This window comes from Babylonia areolata, chromosome 9, assembly GCF_041734735.1.
Source record: "Babylonia areolata isolate BAREFJ2019XMU chromosome 9, ASM4173473v1, whole genome shotgun sequence".
Lineage (NCBI taxonomy): Eukaryota > Metazoa > Mollusca > Gastropoda > Neogastropoda > Buccinidae > Babylonia > Babylonia areolata.
The window spans coordinates 21,681,114-21,701,113 of NC_134884.1; the positions used below are offsets into that span (position 1 = coordinate 21,681,114).

General features: G+C 41.0%; 1 protein-coding gene across 3 annotated transcripts in view; it reads left to right on the forward strand.

Moving 5' to 3' along the window:
- The window catches only part of LOC143286130 (uncharacterized), a 32,185-nt gene that overhangs the window by 9,884 nt on the left and 2,301 nt on the right, over positions 1-20,000 (forward strand). The window contains exons 1-3 of one of the 3 annotated variants that reach the window (XR_013055757.1): positions 8,771-8,907; positions 14,815-19,714; positions 19,866-20,000. The exon at positions 19,866-20,000 is cut by the window's right edge and continues 289 nt beyond it. Coding sequence is in view for 1 of the 3 variants with exons in the window: in XM_076593726.1 (XP_076449841.1) it covers positions 14,840-15,538 (699 nt within the window). In the remaining 2 variants the exon portion in view is untranslated. Of the gene's footprint in view, positions 1-8,770; positions 8,908-14,814; positions 19,715-19,806 lie in introns of those variants that run through there. The other 2 variants (XR_013055756.1, XM_076593726.1) reach the window with 2 other exon arrangements.

A 20,000-nucleotide genomic window follows, 5' to 3' on the forward strand; every position in this document is an offset into this window, starting at 1 on the left:
GTTATTTCTGAACTCTATAAAAAAAACGTTTCAGTGAAGCATACAATATCAAAGCTGGTCACGTCCCGCATGAAATGTGATTCACCTAGTTTTCTGCTCAAACCCCCTATATTCCTTCTTCTTCTTCTTCTGCGTTCGTGGGCTTCAACTCCCACGTTCACTCGTATATACGCGAGTGGGCTTTTTACGTGTATGACCGTTTTTACCCCGCCATGTAGGCAGCCATACTCCGCTTTCGGGGGTGTGCATGCTGGGCATGTTCTTGTTTCCATAACCCACCGAACGCTGACATGGATTACAGGATCTTTAACGTGCGTATTTGATCTAATGCTTGCGTATACACACGAAGGGGGTTCAGGCACTGGCAGGTCTGCACATATGTTGACCGGGGAGATCGTAAAAATCTCCACCCTTTACCCACCAGGCGCCGTCACCGTGATTCGAACCCGGGACCCTCAGATCGAAAGTCCAACGCTTTAACCATTCAGCTATGGCGCCCGTCACCCCTATATTCCAATTCACAGGTCTGCTCGCTGTGTCCTGCCCATTGACCACGGCACTCCCTACAGTGACCTCACGAGCTCCAGCTGTGATGCAGAGAGAGAGATAATCACTGACACTGACACTGACACAGGTTTAATTGTGAAGGCCACCGGCCCATACACAAAGGGGTGGGGGATACAATGGGGCAATTAAAAAAATCGCTCTTCACACACACACACATACAAAAACAAACAAATGTTGTATTGTACGTGAGTAACTGATAACTGGATGAAAAATACATAGCATGTTCGTACTCATCATGTTTATAGTTATACTAATTCATTCATTGTGTAAATTCGTCGCAGAGAGAGAGAGAGAGAGAGAGAGAGAGAGAGAGAGAGATGTGTATGTGTGTTTCTATTTTTCTTTGGGGTTCTTTTCTTTTGTTCTCTTTGTCAGTTGTTTTTGGTTGTTGTTAGAGGGCATAGTGAATAGAAACGTGTAATTCATCCTTTCACCTTCAATGAAACAGGCAAGTTCGATTTCACTCTGTCTCCGTCTCTGTCTCTCTCTGTGTCTCTCTTTGTCTCTCTCGTCTCTCTCTTTCTCTGTCTGCCTCTGTCTCTCTCTCTCTTTGTCTCTCTCCTCTCTTTATCTCTCTGTCTCTCTCTTTCTCTCTCTCATCTCTCTCTTTCTCTCTCCGTCTCTGCCTCTCTATCTCTCTGTCTCTCTCTGACTCTGTCTGTCTGTCTCTCTCCCTCTCTCTCTCCCACTCGCAATTTGTCTATCTCTTTGTTTTAAAGAATTCTGACTGCGATCAGCTCTGATCTCTTCGACTAGTGAATTCTGAACTAAGTATGTTTCTTGTTGACATCACCGCGTATTATTTGTTTGTTTTTTCTTGTTAAATGTATGCACCCCACCCCTCTCTCTCTTATTGAAAGATCGCACTCGTTTGCTCATAAACACCTGCTAAAAAATCAACATGTTTACACCAAGTGAACTTGTTGGTACTGTCAAACCGACAGCTATTCCCTGTATTGACATTCAGAGCTTTGCAAACCGGATTGTTTGCTGTTGTGGATGTTTTTATTTGTTTTCATTGTGTGTGTGTGTGTGTGTGTGTGTGTGTGTGTGTGTGTGTGTGTGTGTGTGTGTGTGTGTGTTCAGTTTAACGTCTATTCACTATACGTGTTTTTAGACGGAAAGGAGTAAAGCAGTGGATAAAGGAAAGGGAATGCATGTGAATATTAGTGTAAAAAAGTGTTTATGTCATATATCAGAGGAAAAGTATATTATAAGAAAAAGTCTAAAGAGATTGTGGTGTGTATTGAATGAGGTGTCATGGGAAGAAGAATATGTGTATGGATATCAACAAGCATTAACTTACAGCAATGTAATTTAGATAACAACATTAATTATAATACATCAAAGGAGGATATCAACTGGACTGGAGTTTAAAATTTCCGAAAACATTCTAAGCAATGAATAATCATTTAAAATCTTTTCAGTGGTTAATGAAATATTGGAAGAAAAGTCATCAAATACATCTTTTGGAATTAACCGTCTTATGCTCAGACAATGAATGAGTAGATGGCTTACAGTTATTTGCTTACCGCATTGCACAAGTTGATTTCTATGTGGATGTAGTAAGGTGGTTTCTGATTTAATTTGATTCGACAAACATTGGCTACAGCCTGACAAAATGAAAGAAAGTCATAATCATCGCCAAGACAACTTCTCCGTTTTTCGTTGTAAGTGTCGGTAGAACTGAGCGATGATGAATATATGTTACACACACACACACACACACACACACACACACACACACACTTAAACACACACACACACACACAATACACACAAACAATTACTCACTCACTCATTCACTCACCAACACACGCTCGCGGGGAGAGAGAGAGAGAGAGAGAGAGAGAGAGAGAGAGAGAGAGAGAGAAGACAAGACAAGACAATGGTTTATTTGTTAGGCCTTCGGCCCATAACAAAGGAGTGGGCCACTAACAAAAATATTACAAAATGAATCAAATAGTGTGAACAATATATCAATGCGCATGTGACTATTGCAAGCTCTCTCTCTCTCTCTCTCTCTCTCTCTCTCTCTCTCTCACACACACACACACAATTATATATATATATATATATATCCTCTCCCCTCCCTTAAGCACATGCACGCGCGCATATACACACCCACATACACGTTTCCACGCTTAACACACAGGTCCAGCGACACACATCTGGATTAAGTGAAATGCAAACAGCTGAAGCTGACAAGCTAACAAAACTTACAAAAATCAATTACAAGTTGCAAGAATCGAGAAAAAAAAAGAAAAAAAAAGGTTGATGGATACGCCACAGTGCAATAAAATGCATACCCACACTCATCCACTCGTGTCCAATTTCAAAAGCTCCGCTCTCACGCCAAAAGCCCTGCATACAAAACACGACAACTTCGCAACTAAGCATTCCGACACACAGGACACCAAAGCGGCAAATTTGAACAAGGTTGGATTTCTTTAATACTTGGCAGGTAAATGTTCTTCTCTTAGAGCCTGATAAACTGGACAGGCCAAAAGAAAGTGATGTTCTGTTTCAAGGGCTGTGTGACGAAGAGTACACATTCTCTTATCACCAGGAACAGGATTATACTGTAAAAAGCGACAATTCAAATCTGATATACCGATTCGAAATCGTGAAAATAGACGGCGTACAGAAAACGTTTTTCACGACCAGTAAGTACTGAGATGTTGTAAGTGACCGGTTGTAAACAGAATACACTCGATAGAATTCATGTGACAGCAGTGATGAATGCCAACTTTGCTTTTCGCTATCAATTAACCGTTGCTTAAAACAACGAATAAACACACATTCATTACCAACACCGTGTGCCTCCTATACATAACCAAAGCCGTTAATGTACAAAACATTTCTAAATACTACAAGCCCATGTGATATAAAATTGTGTCTGCAGATGCAGTAACATATTGTATGCTTTCTTGGGGAATCGATTCTTGCTTAATTTTAGTAGACGTAACCAAAACTTAATACATTTAACGAAAGTCATCACATATAGTTGAAACCTACCAGTTTCACCATAAACCAAATGTCTAGGAGCTTTTGAATGTACGCCTAAAAACTTTTTAAAGCGAAAACACGTACACCTTCGATTAAGTCAAGAGTTTTTGTAACTTCCCATATTTCAGATCCATTTGTCAAAACAGGTTGTATCTGACAGTTATTTTTAAAAAGATACCAGGGGAATGTTCTCCAATCGCCCAAAGTGTTCTTATGATAGCAACGACTCCTTTTCTGCACGACTTGCAAGATCTTCTAATGTTGCTGTAAAACTTAGGCGGGTTGACAAAAAGATACTTAAGTACTTATATACTTATATCACAATTTTCAAAAGTTCATTTCCATAGAACCATCTTTCGTTCGCTCCAAGGTAGCCACCATTTCTAAACACCACCACATTAGATTTTTCTAAATTGACAATTAAATCAAGTCGCTTTGCTGTGTCATACAATATATTCAGCTGAGTTTGAAGACCTATTGGGCTAACAGATAGTAGAGCTACATCATCAGCAAAAAGTAAGATCAAGAGCTGGACCAAATCAGGAGAAAGTTGGATGCCATGCATGCCACCCGCAAGCACATCTGAGGTCAATTCATTAATAAATAAAGAAAATAGTAATGGAGAACATACTTCACCTTGTTTGAGGCCACGATGACACATAAAACTGTGAGTGTGGTGGTGACCATCTCGTACTTTTCTTTAACTATTTCGTACATACTTTTCAGAGCCTGCAGTATTTTACCGTTTAAACCACTCGTTTTTAAAATTACCTACAATTTACTCCTGGAAACACTATCAAACGCTTTTTCAAAATCAATAAATGCGACATATAATTTTCTGTGTCTAAGTAACAGCTTTTGTACCATGGCATACAATGTGAACACGTGGTCAGTTGTACTGTTTTCTGCTCTAAACCCTGCCTGCTCTTCCCCAAACAGACCATGCACATCAATCCAGTTACTGATACGCTTGTTCAGAACAAAACTGTATAACTTGCTACATATATTCAAAGGTGAAATGCCTCGAAAATTATCTGGATTACTTGCGACGCCATTTTTTGTGTAGGGGCTGCATGGATGCAAACTCATCTCTTCTCAGCGCCGACAGAAACAGTTTTCAACATACATTCATCCGCATCTTCAAAGCATTCATTAAATTTTTCAAGAGCAAGATCAATATCACATTCAATCAAGTGTGAAGCTTCATCAATAAGAGCAGCGATAAACACACACACACACACACACACACACACACACACACACACACACAACCACTCACTCATTTACTCACCAACGCACGCTCGCGGGGAGAGAGAGAGAGAGAGAGAGAGAGAGAGAGAGAGAGAGGGAGGGAGGAGGTAGATGGAGACAGACGCACACGGCACACACATACACACGCACACACAGGATACACATGTGAACACACACAAACACCTGCTCGCGCACACACACACACACACACACACACACACACACACACACACAAAGAACCACCACTTCAAACCCCACACAAGTGTGTGTGTGTGTGTGTGTGTGTGTGTGTGTGTGTGTGTGTGTGTGTGTGTGTGTGTTTATTTTTGTTGTTGTTGTTTTTGTTTTTTTAATCACATGATTCGCACAGCCAGGATTTTTCTTCTCTCCCTCTCGCTCTGTCACCAAGGCGACCAGCACATCAATACCAGGGCATATCAGGTTTTGCTGATCGATGTGATTGCTAACCATTGCGTGTCCGGAACTAAAAGCAGAGCAGTACAATGCCCCCCCCCCTACCCCCCAACAATTGTCAGCCAGTGGTGTGTGTGTGTGTGTGTGTGTGTGTGTGTGCGTAAGCGTGCGCGTGTGTGTTTATGTGTGTGTGTGTGTGTGTGTGTGTGTGTGTGTGTGTGTGTGTGTGTGTGTGTGTGTGTGTGTAAGCGTGCGCGTTTGTGTTTATGTGTGTGTGTGTGTGTGTGTAAGCGTGCGCGCGTGTGTGTGTGTGTGTGTGTGTGTTGTGTGTGTGCATGTGTGTGTTACAGTTTTGTTGTGACTATTGTTTTAAATCACGTATTATTACACACATTAACATATGTATTACATGTTTTTATGTGCTTCATATATCGCAGTATTTACCTGATTTTATGTTTCAATAAAATTATATTACTTACTGATGTCCGTCAATCCTCCACCTTTATTTATCTATCATTTTTTTTCATTTATTTATGTATGCATTTTTCATTTATTCATTCATTTATTTATTCAATAGTTCATTCACTTTCTTTTATTTAGCTATTTGTGTTTTGCCTGTGTAAGTGGATGCAGTGCAGATTTTTGCGGTGTATGCAGTGAATTATGATGTGTCAGCTGGCAGGTCTTGGCTTTGGGTGTGTTCAGCGCAAAATATACGGTGCGTGTAATATACAGTGGTAGTGTAAACGGATGAGAGAATGATCAATATCAAAACAATCTCCTGTTGAAGTTAAAAAAAAAAAATCTGTCTTGTTTTCACAGCACATTAAAGGGACATGAAAGACAAATCTGACAGCGAAATTTCTTCAACACGTCTCACAACAACCTTTTCCAATTGAAGATCGAGCCATCTGTAGCTTATTAACAACAAGAACAACAACAAATCAGTGTCTTGTGTATTTCCGTCTGTTGCGTTCGCCACAATACAACCTCTGAAAACGCGCTGTGTACACTGGAAATCGAAGATAAAGTTGTTTTTCTTCTTCTTCTTCTTCTTCTTCTCAGTGGTTTATTATTATCTGTTGACAACAAGGTAATTTACGCACGTATGTATTCATTCATCTGTGAACACACACGTATACATATTCACACTATGAGTGTGAAGTGTGGGAGAGGGGGTGGGACGTAGGGATGGGGAATATTGAGAGAGAGAGAGAGAGAGAGAACGCAAGAACGCAATAATTTTATTGTATAGGCCATATGACCTGTTACGACTGATGGTGTTGACAATGTTAGAGTGAACAGTAGTTATAACATTGTATACTATGAACATGATCAACAATGCCAAATAAATCTTTAAAAGAAGAAAAGAAAAAAAAGCATCAACGACGTCAGATTGTATAATAAATGTATCTACCAAGTTCATGGAGGCAATGCTCATTTGTATTCAGAGAGAGACAGAGAGACAGAGAGAAGAAAGAGGAGGAGGAGGAGGAAGAGGAGAAGAAGAAGAAGGAGGAGGAGGAGAAGGAGGAGGAGGGGGAAGAGGAGGAGGAGAGCAAGAAGAAGAAGAAGGAGAGGGGGAGGAGGAGGAGGAGGAAAAGAAGGTAGTGGAGGAGGAGGAGAGCAAGAAGAAGAAGAAGGAGGAGGAGGAGAAGAAGAAGGAGGGGAGGAGAAGAGGAAGACGAAGAAGAAGAAGAAGAAGGAGGAGGAGGAGAAGGAGGAGGAGGAGGAGAAGGTGGAGGAGGAGGAGGAGAGCAAGAAGAAGAAGAAGAAGAAGGAGGGGGAGAATAAGGAGGAGGAGGAGGAGGAGGAGAAGAAGAAGATTGATTGATTGATTGAATCTTTAATGGGTAAAGAATTAGGCACAGTAAAGGCCCTTTTACAATTCTGCCCATTTAACGACACACAAAAACAACAACAAAAACCAAAAAAAAGAATAAATAAAGAACGACACAAAACATAAAAATAAAGAAATAAACTGAAATAAAATAAAAATAATAAGAACGACGAATAAGAATAGGAACAAAGAAGAAGAAGAAGAAGAAGAAGAAGAAGAAGAAGAAGAAGAAGAAAGATGACGGTGGAGTGGTGGGGTGATGGGTACAGTAGTCATCCATTAGCTCCACATTGGGCGTTTGATTTATTTATTTTTCGTTGGGTTACGCTGCTGGTCAGGCATCTGCTTGGCAGATGTGGTGTAGCGTATATGGATTTGTCCGAACGCAGTGACGCCTTCTTGAGCACTAGTCCTATTAGCAGCAAAAGGAATAATGATAGGTTACCTACAACAGGCTGGTATCTAACTTCATCAACTGCTGTTGTTGTTGTTATTGTTGTTGTTTTTTTTTCCCTCAGCATTTCGTAGGTCACAAAAGCTTGACCAGAGTGGTTTGGGTCTGAGCGTATGATTATCAGGCGTCTGCTCCCCCCACCCCCCTTCACCCTCTCAGTTTTTTAAGCAGATGTGGTATGCGGTATATGGATCAATCCGCATGCTTTCACGTCCACTTTAAACTGAAACTGAAGCTGGTAGTCTGTGTGTGCTACGAAGGAACTTGAAGTATTTGTATTTCTTTTAATCACAACAGATTTCTCTGTGGGAAATTCGGGCTGCTCTCCCCTGGGAGAGCGCGTCGCTACACTACAGCGCCACCCCCTTTTTTTTGTATTTTTTCCTGCGTGCAGTTTTATTTGTTTTTCCTATCGAAGTGGATTTTTCTACATAATTTTGCCAGGAGCAACACTTTTGTTGCCGTGGGTTCTTTCACGTGCGCTAAGTGCATGCTGCACACGGGACCTCGGTTTATCGTCTCATCCGAATGACTAGCGTCCAAACCACCACTCCAGGTCTAGTGGAGGGGGAGAAAATATCGGCGGCTGAGCCGTGATTCGAACCAGCGCGCTCAGATTCTCTCGCTTCCTAGGCGGATGCGTTACCTCTAGGCCATCACTCCACGTGAAGTAAGTCAAGAGATGGAAAAGCCTGCTGATTTCCATGAACAACGCATCGCCAGCTCCTTTCTACCAGTTAGTAACTGAACATACTTGCAGCATGTTTGCTTTCGTTGAGGAAGGTCTCATGTGTTTGTATCTCCACCTTTTTGGAGAATGAAGATTCATTTATTCATTCATTTATTCTCATTTCAACGTGTTATGTCAGTCTAGTCACGTGACCTGTCAGGAAAGGTTGTGTGAGAATTTGGTACAGGTAACAACAATAACAAAATGTTGAAAAGCCACACACATTTGTTGCATAAAAATGTGTTTTTGTTGTTTTTTTTTTGTTTTTTTTTTCGTTTTTGTTTTTGTAGCACTTCGATTTTGACTTCAGTGGATATAACTGCAACCGAGGCTTCTTGTATCGAACGAACAGGGGCGAGAAGAAGGGGTGGGGGGGGGGGGGGAAGGGAGAGAACGTTGGTGGCTGACAGGGCTGGGGAAGGGTGAGGGGTGGATGTGTGGCAGTAGGTAGGTGGACGTTACGCGATAAATATAAATAGATCAGTCAGGTAAGCAGATCAGTGGAGCTCGAGCCTGCTGTTTCAGTCAAGCAGTGGGTTGCGGACCTATCCTGTCCTCTCACCACAAACACTTTTAGATTCCTGAGAAAAAGAAGTTGAACGACGTGTGTCTCGTCCACAGTATGTGCGGGCATAGTTCTGGGTAAGTATTGATGTTTGGGTTTATATTTCTTAATGACCGAGATTTAACAGGATTATTTATTCGGAGGAAAATTAATATTTGTGCCTGTTGCTTATAGTCCAGCCAAATTAATACTTGGTTGTTGTCTTTCTTCTTTTTTTTTCTTTTCTTCTTCTTTTTTTTCCGGGACACGGTCGCACTTCTACAGAAATCTCCGTGAGAAAAGCAGCATCTTGTGTTTGTCCAAATTCAAATGTGGGTTATGTTGTTGTTTTTCAGTGGAAAGTTAGACCTCTGTAGTGAACGACTACTTCAGTAGTATGGTGCCGAATGTTTCGTATGGGATTTTTAATGCTGAGACTATACGGGTCTCCCTCTTCGGTGGGAAACTTGGATGTTTCAAGGACAATGTCGTATTTTGAGTTGAGAGAAAGCTGTATTCGAAACGCGACCTCTTTTATCTATTTGATTATTCATTTATCTATTTGCCCCCGAAAACGCTGCCAAGATGGCGGGATAAGAACGGTTATACACGTAAAAGCCCACTCGTGTACATACCGAGTGAACGAGAGAGCTGCAGCCCACGAACGAAGAAGAAGAGAGAAGAATAATATTAGTTATTAATAAATGTGTGTGTGCTTGTGTGTGTGTGTGTGTGTGTATGTGTGTGTGTGTGTGTGTGCTATGGTGTGGTGTGGTGTGGTGTGCGTATGTGTGTATGTGTGTGCGCGCGCGCACGTATGTGTCAGAGAGAGAGAAAGTGTGTGTTGTGTGTGTGTGTGTGTGTGTGTGTGTGTGTGTGTGTGTGTGTGTGTGTGTGTGTGTGTGTGTGTGTGTTGTGTGTGTGTGTGTGTGTGTGTGTGTGTGTGCTATGGTGTGGTGTGCGTGTGCGTGTGTGTGTATGTGTGTGCGCGCGCACGTGTGTGTCAGAGAGAGAAAGAAAGTGTGTGTGTGTGTGTGTGTGTTGTGTGTGTGTGTGTGTGTGTGTGTGTGTGTGTGTGTGTGTGTGTGTGTGTGTGTGTGTGTGCGCGCGCGCGCGCGACGAAAGACTAAAGACTCATGTTGGTTTATTTATGTTCAGTTCAAGACCCCTTCTTATGTGTGGAAATGTGATCTCAGTTTTGAATAGAGACTAGCCTGCTCTGGGAAATGGAAATAAAAAGACTGAATATTCCCATGATTTAGTAATGGTTAGTTGTTGTGTTTTGTTGTTGTTGGTGGTGTGTGTATGCGTGTGTTTGCGTGCGTGTATGAGTGTGTGTGTTCGTTCGTTATTTTGCTTAACGTCTATCCGCATTTGTGATGTTTATGTTTATTCATTTATAGTCTGTTCATCTAAGATGATGATATTGCACTGAAAATTACTAATATTGTTATTATTATTATTTGGATGATTATCATTTCTATCATAATGATGATGATTGTTGTTATTAATAAGAAATCAACATTTATGTACATTCGAATGAAAAGGGGGGCGGTTGAGGTGGAGGGGAGGGGGCGAAGGCGAGGGGGAGGGGACTAAGAAGAGAGAGAGAGAGAGAGAGAGAGAGAGAGAGAGAGAGAGAGAGAGAGAGTAAAATCACATTTGTGATTTTAGACGAAAATCCATCATCTTCCCCACTCCACTCATGTCTTAAATCATCATTATATGTACATGTGTGTGTGTGTGTGTGTGTGTGTGTGTGTGTGTGTGTGTGTGTGTGTGTGTGTGTGTGTGTGTGTGTGTGTGTGTGTGTGTGTGTGTGCGCGCGCGAGTGTGGGTGTGGGTGTGGGTGTGTGGGTGAACGAAAGAAAGAAAGAGGGCTGCACCTATCGTTTCTTTTGTCGGTAGGGAACGTGGGTTATACTGATACTCGACCTTAGGACACAAAAATCATTGTCAGAACTACGACCTACTGACATAGAACTTTTTTTTCTTTTCAAGACCCAAAGATTTCTCCGTCACTCTTACTCTCTAACATCTCAGTTTCAAACTAGCTGCCCCCCCCAAAAAAAAACAAAACACAACAACAACCCAACCTCGCCCCGGTCTTCTCACAGGAGCAAGGTTCTTTGTGTAATGTCTATCTAAATAGTGTTATACTTTTGTACATGTGGTATGTAGTATACTTGCCTATGTGTGTAGTGTGTGTGTGTGTGTGTGTGTGTGTGTGTGTGTGTGTGTGTGTGTGTGTGTGTCTGTGCGCGTGTGTGTGTGTGCGGTGTATAGTGTGCAGTTGTTGTTTTTGACAGAGTGTAGTATAAGTCTCCATTATTTTGTTGTTGTTGTTGTTGTTATTGTTAGTATTAGTATTATCGTTGATGTTGTTGTTGTAGTTGTTATATATCAACTTCTCGGAATTAGATAGCACAATTTCAGAGGAGGTTTAAGATATAAATAGGTTTGGTTTAGCCAGAGTTGGTTTGTGACATGATATTTAAGCTTAAATATTTCTCGAATATTTCTTAGTGCTGGACCAAAAAAACAACAACAACAACAAAAAAACAAAAAACAAAAAAACAAAACAAAAAAAACCAACAACAGAAATCAACACCCTGCATCTATATGGACCAAGAAAATTTGTAAACGTTGAATGTAATAGATTCTGGAAAGATGTATATTGGACATATGAGAACTTTACAAAACATGTCAGGTTAAAAGAAGCACAAGAGGCACTTGTAGAACCACTTTTTCATAACGATAAATTCAAAGTCGGTAATAAGACAGTTTATTTATTTAAAAAACTGGAAAAGTAAAGGTATTTTTCTGGTTAGAGATGTTGTAGGCGAAAGCGGGTGCTTCCTTAGTCATAAAGATTTCACAGAAAAATATGATGTTAAAGTTAATTATTGACTGTATATGGGATTTATACGTTCCATTAAAAGTTACTTAAGCACAAACAATATTACTACCACAGATAAAACAGGCAATAAAGAACCAAAAGCACTACAGATAATAGCTAATGTTAAAGTATCTAAAATACATTATGATATATTACTTGAAACAATTTTTATATAATAATATAAAATCTTTTATCAAGTGGGAGCAAAAAGTAGATATTGCAATAAATTGGGATACGACTATGAAACAAGTGAAAAACATAAAGGAAGTAAAATTAAGATGGTTCCAGATGGGGTAGTGAGAGAGTGAGTACGTGTGTGTGTTCGTTCGTTCTTTTGTTTCATGTCTTTCACTGTAAGTGATATTAGACGAGGGTAGGAAAAAAATCGAGTGGGAGGAGGGGAATTACTGTGTACGCATGCGAGTAAGTGAAAGTGTGTGTGTGTGTGTGTGTGTGTGTGTGTGTGTGTGTGTGTGTGTGTGTGCAAGGAATGTGAGAGTGGGAACGATAGAGCGAGAGAGAGAGAGAGACAGAGACAGAGCGAAACAAGGATTTTTTTTTTTTTTTAAAGACATAATCAGAAAATCTATATTGTAGATATATCTACATATCCTTATGGTAGATACATTTATATAAAGTCATAGACCGCTAATCAGAGACATTCATTTGCTGTCGACTACCTCTTACATAATACACTCATACGGACATAAACACACACACACACACACACACACACACACACACACACACACACACACACACACACACGGGGGAGAGGGGTGGGGGGAAGAGACGTTTTGACACTTAATTTCATTAGCCGTGAGGTCCTTATGACATGGGTGAATGCATCATCAACATACTTTCAATTTCTAACAAACCATTACAATAAACGAATGAAATGGTGAAAACAAAATTGATAATGAAACAAAACAAAGTTCTTTCTCTGAAGGAAAAAAAAGAGAAAAAAAGACACTAACCAGCAGGCCACCCAACATATAATAAATCCGTTCATTCATCTATCAGATTACCACTCAACATATTACAACATAATATCACCCGTATCGATTTCTTTTTAATTAAAGTGGGTGTGGGTCGCCCCTCTTTCTCCTTGGGAGAAAGGAACCTTTAGTGTATTAAGCAAGAGGTAATCAACAGCTCATAGAGAGAGAGAGAGAGGGAGGGAGAGAGGGAGAGGGGGAGGGAGGGAGAGAGAGAGAGAGAGAGAGAGAGAGAGAGAGAGAGAGAGAGAGAGAGAACGAACGAACGTAAGAAGGAAAATGTTTTTATGAACTTGGACCACAATTCAAAACCAGGGGCCTGGGAGTGAGCATGGGAAGGGGTATTATAACACTTGAATAGATGACACAATATCATAATGTTCATGGACTTGATATTAATTCTACTTAATTAGGTTTGAGTTTCTGATTTCTCCTTTTGATCGCATGGAAAATAAATTTTGATACATGGCAACAACAAAAAACAATAAAACAACAACAACAACAACCAAACAAGCAAAAAGCAAAGTGTGTCTTTTTTTTCGAGTCTTTGTATAATGGACAAATCAACATAAGGTCATCACATGTTCTACAGCTATAATGAAGCACCACCAATTCTGATATATCTAATCTGAATCTTGTCGTTATTGATTCTGTATATCCGTCCACATTTTGCATTTTGCAAGTCCTGGCCACTGCAGAACTTCCTACTAAAAAAAAGTTTTTCTTTCACTAGTTTGAATATGATCAGATCTTTTTTCTGCCATCTACAATCAATCAGTCGCTGGCGGAAAACATGAATAAGCATCTGAATGTTATCCACACGTTGGTTTAACCAGACAAAACGAAAACTAAGCTCTTTCAGTGGGTGTTTTACAAAACCAGAACCATACTAGAATAGTGGTGTATCTTAGTTGCTCAGTTTACATGACTGACTGAAACCATTTATTGTCAGATTAACTGTTTGTTGTACTGACATTTTCGCAACCATTTGAATAAAATATTAACTGAGCAACACAAGGAAATTCTGATTTGAGGAAGGTATGATTTAAAAAAAAAAAAATAAAAATAAATAAAAAAACAAAACAAACAAACAAACAAACAAACAAACATATTTAACAAATCAAGGTACCAAATTTCATTAATATCATTATCTCCAAAAAATATTCTAACGCACCCACATACTCACATACGTTTCTCCCCCACCCTCTCTCTACATACATCCATGCATGCACACAAATGCCCATTATAATTCCCCTACCTCATTCCCCTGCCCACTCACTCACTCACACACACACACACACACACACACACACACACACACACACACACACACACACACACACACACACACACACACACACTGTCTCTCACTCTTTCTCATCAAATTAAGGTTTCGTAATGTAATCAAGACGACATATTACATGTTAGGGTCGAACAGTTCCACTAATTAGAATAATGGGAACTTTGCTCTACAAGTAAATCTGACGCTATCACCCAAAACGAAACACTACTTTGGATAAAATAAAACAGAGGCACGTTGTGAGTTATTGAATTGGGTTACCTGACCAGCAACAGTTTCGGATAACAAGATAACGTAATCAGCTAACAAAAGACTGAACAGCTCAAACGCATCACAAGAAACTATGTCATGAATAATCAAATGCATCCATTGCCAATTCATTGATAATGTTAGAGAATGATAGTGGGTTACACACATCACCTAGCGTTACTCCTCGTGTACATTTGATATATTCTGTCAGTGCATCTAACTCTGCATTTCACAGTATTAAACATACTCTGAATACACTCATATGACTTACATCAAACACGATTTTCTTAATAAAATAATCCAAAGTAGATTTCTATTTATAGAAAGCCTTCTCAAAATGTATAAAAGCAGTGTGCAATTTGCGATTATAAGAAAATTGATTTTGTACCAAGCCTAACAGAGCAAGCAAATGATCATCTGTTGAATAGTCTATTCTAAATCCTACGAACATGCAGTCGTGTCATAGTCAGGCAAGGGCTTTAGTTTGGATACTCTGTTGCTGTTCGGGGAATCATCAGTTCTTTATTCATTTATTTATTTATTTATTTTTTTTTTACAGGCACCCATACCTCAGACAATACAGGATGGCTCAGTACTGTTTACCAGTGCTCCTCACTGGCCTGGTTTGGGCAGCGGTATTGAAAGGAGGCTTGTGCGAACAGAACTCCGACTGCAGCAACGCGGGACCTGGCGACTGCACCTTCGCTGGCACGTTCTGCAACTGGACTGCAGTTGGATGGACCACCAACGGCGACCACGTGAAAGTCAGCTCTTCCGGCGATCAGCACTCGGCAACTCTCCGCAGCAGGGTGGTGTGCGCCGCTAATACTCCTCACTGTTTGCGCTTCCACTTCTCTTATGACGGACCCCCTGGTGGTGCGTTGGACGTCTTCGTTGAGCAAAGCAACGACAGAAGGAGTAGATGGAGGATTGAACCAACCAGCAGCACGTCTACCTGGCAGGATGCTTCCGTGTATTTCGTCACCACGTCAGAATTCCGGGTGATGTTTCAGGCCACGTGGGATGCAGGCCAGAACTCGGTGTTTTCTTTGCAGAACGTGACATACGAGAACGCGGATTGTGAGATGAGTCCACCTGAGGCCTTCGTTCCTTCGGGAGGATCCTATGTCCGCACGACCACGGAGGGCACCAGCAAGGGCGCTGAAGGATGCAGGGTTCAGTTCGTGGTCCTGGGTGTCTGCTTCCTTCTTTGGCGGTGCTGTGTGAGTGATGTCTTCTCTTTGTCTCCGCGCCGCTGTCTGGGAATTTGGAGAGGTGGTTGATTTGGACAGTGGCGGAGTTGTCGTCTCTTGTTGAAAGCACCTCATCTTTGATAGTGAGATTCTGCCATCATTTCATCTGTCAAGTTCAACAGTTTCCTTTTCTCCCACTTCTCGAAATAATTTTTCATCCTTTATAAGACCTTTGAAACTGTGGGTCCATTGACTTTGTTTTCACAGAGAAGCACAAAACATCAAAGCAACAGCAAGGGTAATCCATTTCGATATACCATGAAGGTACATGAACAGAAAGACATTGACAGTACACACACCCTTCTTCAAAATGAAAACAAAGGTCGGGACTGCTTTTGACTGATGGAGATTTGACATTTCGGAAGAATCAAGGAATCAAGGAACCACAACACACGCATTTTAGCTGGAACAGTGAGGATGCCTGCCTGTCCTTTACTGACTGATTGTGTATCTGTTTTCTGTTAAACTTTCGTTTTCTTTGAACGGGTCGTCCTGCTCCAGTTTGGTTTGTTTCACAGGCCATTTGGCATTCACATGTTACAGGTGTGGCAAAGCAAATATTTGATTATTTTTTCTTTTCTTTTCTTTTTTTTCTAACAATTGAAACATCCTTCAATTCTTCGCAACTAAACCTTCGACAGCAATATAGTTTCTGACTGTGTGATACAGTCAAATGATGTACACTTGGTCCACAATCTTTTTTTTTTTTTTTTTTTTTTTTGTTCATTTCTATCGCTCTTCTCCTCTCTGTCTCTTTCTTTTCCTTCCCTTAACTTCTTGTCATCTTTATTATTTCTGTCTTCATCTATCATTTTCCATACAGAAAACACATGAAACGTTCTCTGGAAAACCTTCATCTTTTTACCAGTCGTGCAGACAAACAGATGTAAAAACATGCACTTGTGATTGAGAGTGAATATCATTGCCCTTCTGCCTGCTTCTCTCTCTACCCGTTCAGCATATCAGCTTTTATTTCACCATCATTGCAAAGTCCGCTTCACAGTGAGTGATAAAGGAAAATTTTGTTCACCCACACTTAATTTCATCCTTTTATCATTGTTTTGGGTTGATGTTTGTTTTTATCAGAATATATTCTGTTATAATTTGCAGTGTTTATTCTTGGTTGCATTTCCCTATAAGTATTCCGTATAATCATAGTTCATTTTCGTTTATTGTTGTTCATGCATTTCCTTATAAGTGTTCCGTGTAGTCATAGTCAGTTCTTTTTCGGTTTTTGTTGTTCATTCATTTCCTTATAAGTATTCTGTATAATACTGTCAGTTCATTTTCGTTTTATGTTGTTCATGCCTTGTCCACGAAAGGTCACCGTGGTGCTCATTGATGCATTCTGTTTACAGGAATATAATAATAATAATAATAATAATGGTATTCATATAGCGCTGAATCTTCTACAGAGACAAATCAGACAGATCCGAAGCCGACCGTAGTGAGCAACATCTCCACTGGCTCCCTGTCTCACACCGAATAAAGTACAAGATCAGCACTCTATGTTATAGATGCATTCACAAAACTGCCCCTTCCTATCTCTGCGGCTGCCTTCACCTCTACACAAGTCATCTCGCTCACTACGATCGGCTTCGGATCCACTCTCTTCACGCATACCCAGATTCAAACACTCGACTGTTGGCCGCCGTTCTTTCTCTGTTTCTGGACCTTGCGATTGGAATGAACTTCCTCTTTTGCTTCGTCAAGTCTCCACACTCAGCTCTTTCAAGTCTGGCCTTAAAACCCACCTCTTCCCAAAATAGCTTCCCTTGCCTGCCCTTCCTTGTCTTTAGTTTCTACAGTTTTATAGTTATGCATGCGTGTGAATGACTGGTGCGAAAGCGCTTTGATTTGTCACTGCACAAGATCCAGCGATATGTAAATACCATTATCATCATTATTATTATTATTATTATTATTATTAAATGGAGTGTAGAGGTGAAGGCAGCCGCAGAGATAGGAAGGGGCAGTTTTTTGAATGCATCTATAACATAGAGTGCTGATCTTGTACTTTATTCGGTGTGAGACAAGGAGCCAGTGGAGATGTTGGAAAAGAGGAGTGATGTGCTCAGATCTTTTCTTTCTGAGGACGAGTCGGGCAGCAGAGTTTTGTATGCGCTGAAGGGACTGAATGGATGAAGCAGGCAAACCAGACAATAGAGAGTTACAGTAGTCAAGGCGAGAGAGAATGAGAGAAACGACAAGTCTAGATGTTGCGTCAGTGGACAGATATTTCCGGACGGCACTGATGCGCCGCAGTTGACAGTAGCAGGACTGACATGTCTGACTGATAAATTTTTGCATGAACAGTGTATTGTCAAGGACAACACCGAGGTTCCTGACTGACCTGGAAAGACGGATGGATGTACAGCCAAGTTTGATTGTGTCAATTGTGATGGAAGACCGTTTTTGTTTAGTTCCTATGATCATTGCTTCAGTTTTGTCCGCGTTCAATTGTAACTTATTTCGAGTCATCCAGTTTTGAATGTCCAGGAAGCCGAAAGGTGTTCAAATTAAACCACGATTTTTTAAACAGAGAGTTTGGGGAGCCCTTGCATCACTTGTCTGGTGGTTGCTTATGAAAAAGATGCAGGTGTCAATAATACAGTAAAAATTCCGCCTCATTGAACATAATTTCTCAAGTTTTCACTCAGTTTTTCGTTTGTTCTGTCTCTTTCTTTCAGCGCTGATTATTGTTTAAGACGGCTTCAGTCTCAGTTACTGTTTGGCTTAGGTTTTGATTGTTTGTGGATTTTTATTGGGCTGAAAACAACCTTGGTTTATTGTTCAGGGCACTTAGCACAGGGGTGTAGTGTCTTGCCGGGTTTGTATGTCGGTGTAGGTAGTGAGAGCAGCCAAGAGAGACACGCCATGATGATGTTCATTTACTGGCGCATTTACGTTCCCTTTAAACTGCATTTTGGCGGTGCCATGCTGCCCGTTTTAACTGGCACCTCTATACTTCCCACTAGAACCCAGAGTGGGAATTTGAAAACATACATTATGTATTGATGTTGATGATGGTGGTGGTGGTGGTGGTGGTGATGAACATGGTGATGATGAATGTATAGGACGATTTTCTAAAAGTAGAATTAGAGCGCTTTACGTGATTTTGAAAAACAAAATCATCAATGGAAATAGCACATGCCCTTAACTGTGTGTATATCATTACTGCGCACGCATGCATTAGAGCACACACACACACGCGCGCGCACTCACGCCTGAGCTGATAATAGACAAACGTGTTATTTTCATTCAGTTATTACCAACCGCCATAGAAAAGGCGAATTCTAGTGTTAATTTTGAAAGTGATGGTGAATTTCAAAAATTTATACGGAGAGGTTTCCAGGTGACAGGGGTGGGGGAAAACTAAAAGAACGTTGATCAGCAGTTTGGATTTTCATTAATTAGATTTTTTAAAGCAGTTTTTCGCTTGAAAAGTTCTGGGACAGCATTTAGATTGGTACGTAGTAACACTGCAGCAGGTGTGAAAGTAGGGACCCATCACTGCGATACATTGCAGCACTGATTTACAGGTGTGAAGGTAGAAGTCTTTACAGTGTTAGACAGGTCTGGGAGTGGAGATTCTTCACAGTGATAAATAGTTCCAGTGCAGGACTGTTGTGCAGAGTTACAGTGAAAGACAGGTGTAAAGGTAGAATACTTCCTCAAGTGGTACATAGTAAAAGTGTAGCATAGGTGTGGAGGTGAGGTTCCTTTACAGTGGTACATTCATCTTCTTCCGCGTTCTCTGGCCACGCTAGATTTTCAGTCCGGTCAGGACAGCGAAGTCCGCGGTCCGTCGCAGGGACCCCACCGATCCCCACAGTTTCTCTTGGAGCTCCACCGGGCTGGGCCACGCCTGGTGTCTCAGAGCGTCGAAGGTGGGGCAGGACTGCAGGATATGGGAGGGGGTGGGGGGTGTGGGCCTGTGCCACAAGGGCACTGGTCAGTATTTGATATCTTCAGACGGTGGAGGTGGGAGAGGAGCTGACAGTGTCCCGTTACAGTGGTACATAATAACAGTGTAGGATCGGTGTGAAAGTAGAGTACCTTCACAGTGGTACACGATAACAGTGCAGAAAAGGAATAAAGGTAGAGTACATTCTCAGTAGTACACAGTAACAGTGTAGGAGAGGTGTGAAGGTAGGGTACCTTCACAGTGGTACATAATAGTAACAGTGCTGAACAGGTGTGGAGGTAGATTTCCTTCACAGTGGTACATAATAACAGTACAGAACAGGTGTAGAGTACCTTCACAGTGGTACAGTAATAGTAACAGTGCTGAACAGGTGTGGAGGAAGATTCCCTTCACAGTGGTACATAATAACAGTGCAGAACAGGTGTAAAGGTAGAGTACCTTCACAGTGGTACAGTAATAGTAACAGTGCTGAACAGGTGTGGAGGTAGATTTCCTTCACAGTGGTACATAATAACAGTGCAGAACAGGTGTAAAGGTAGAGTACCTTCACAGTGGTACAGTAAT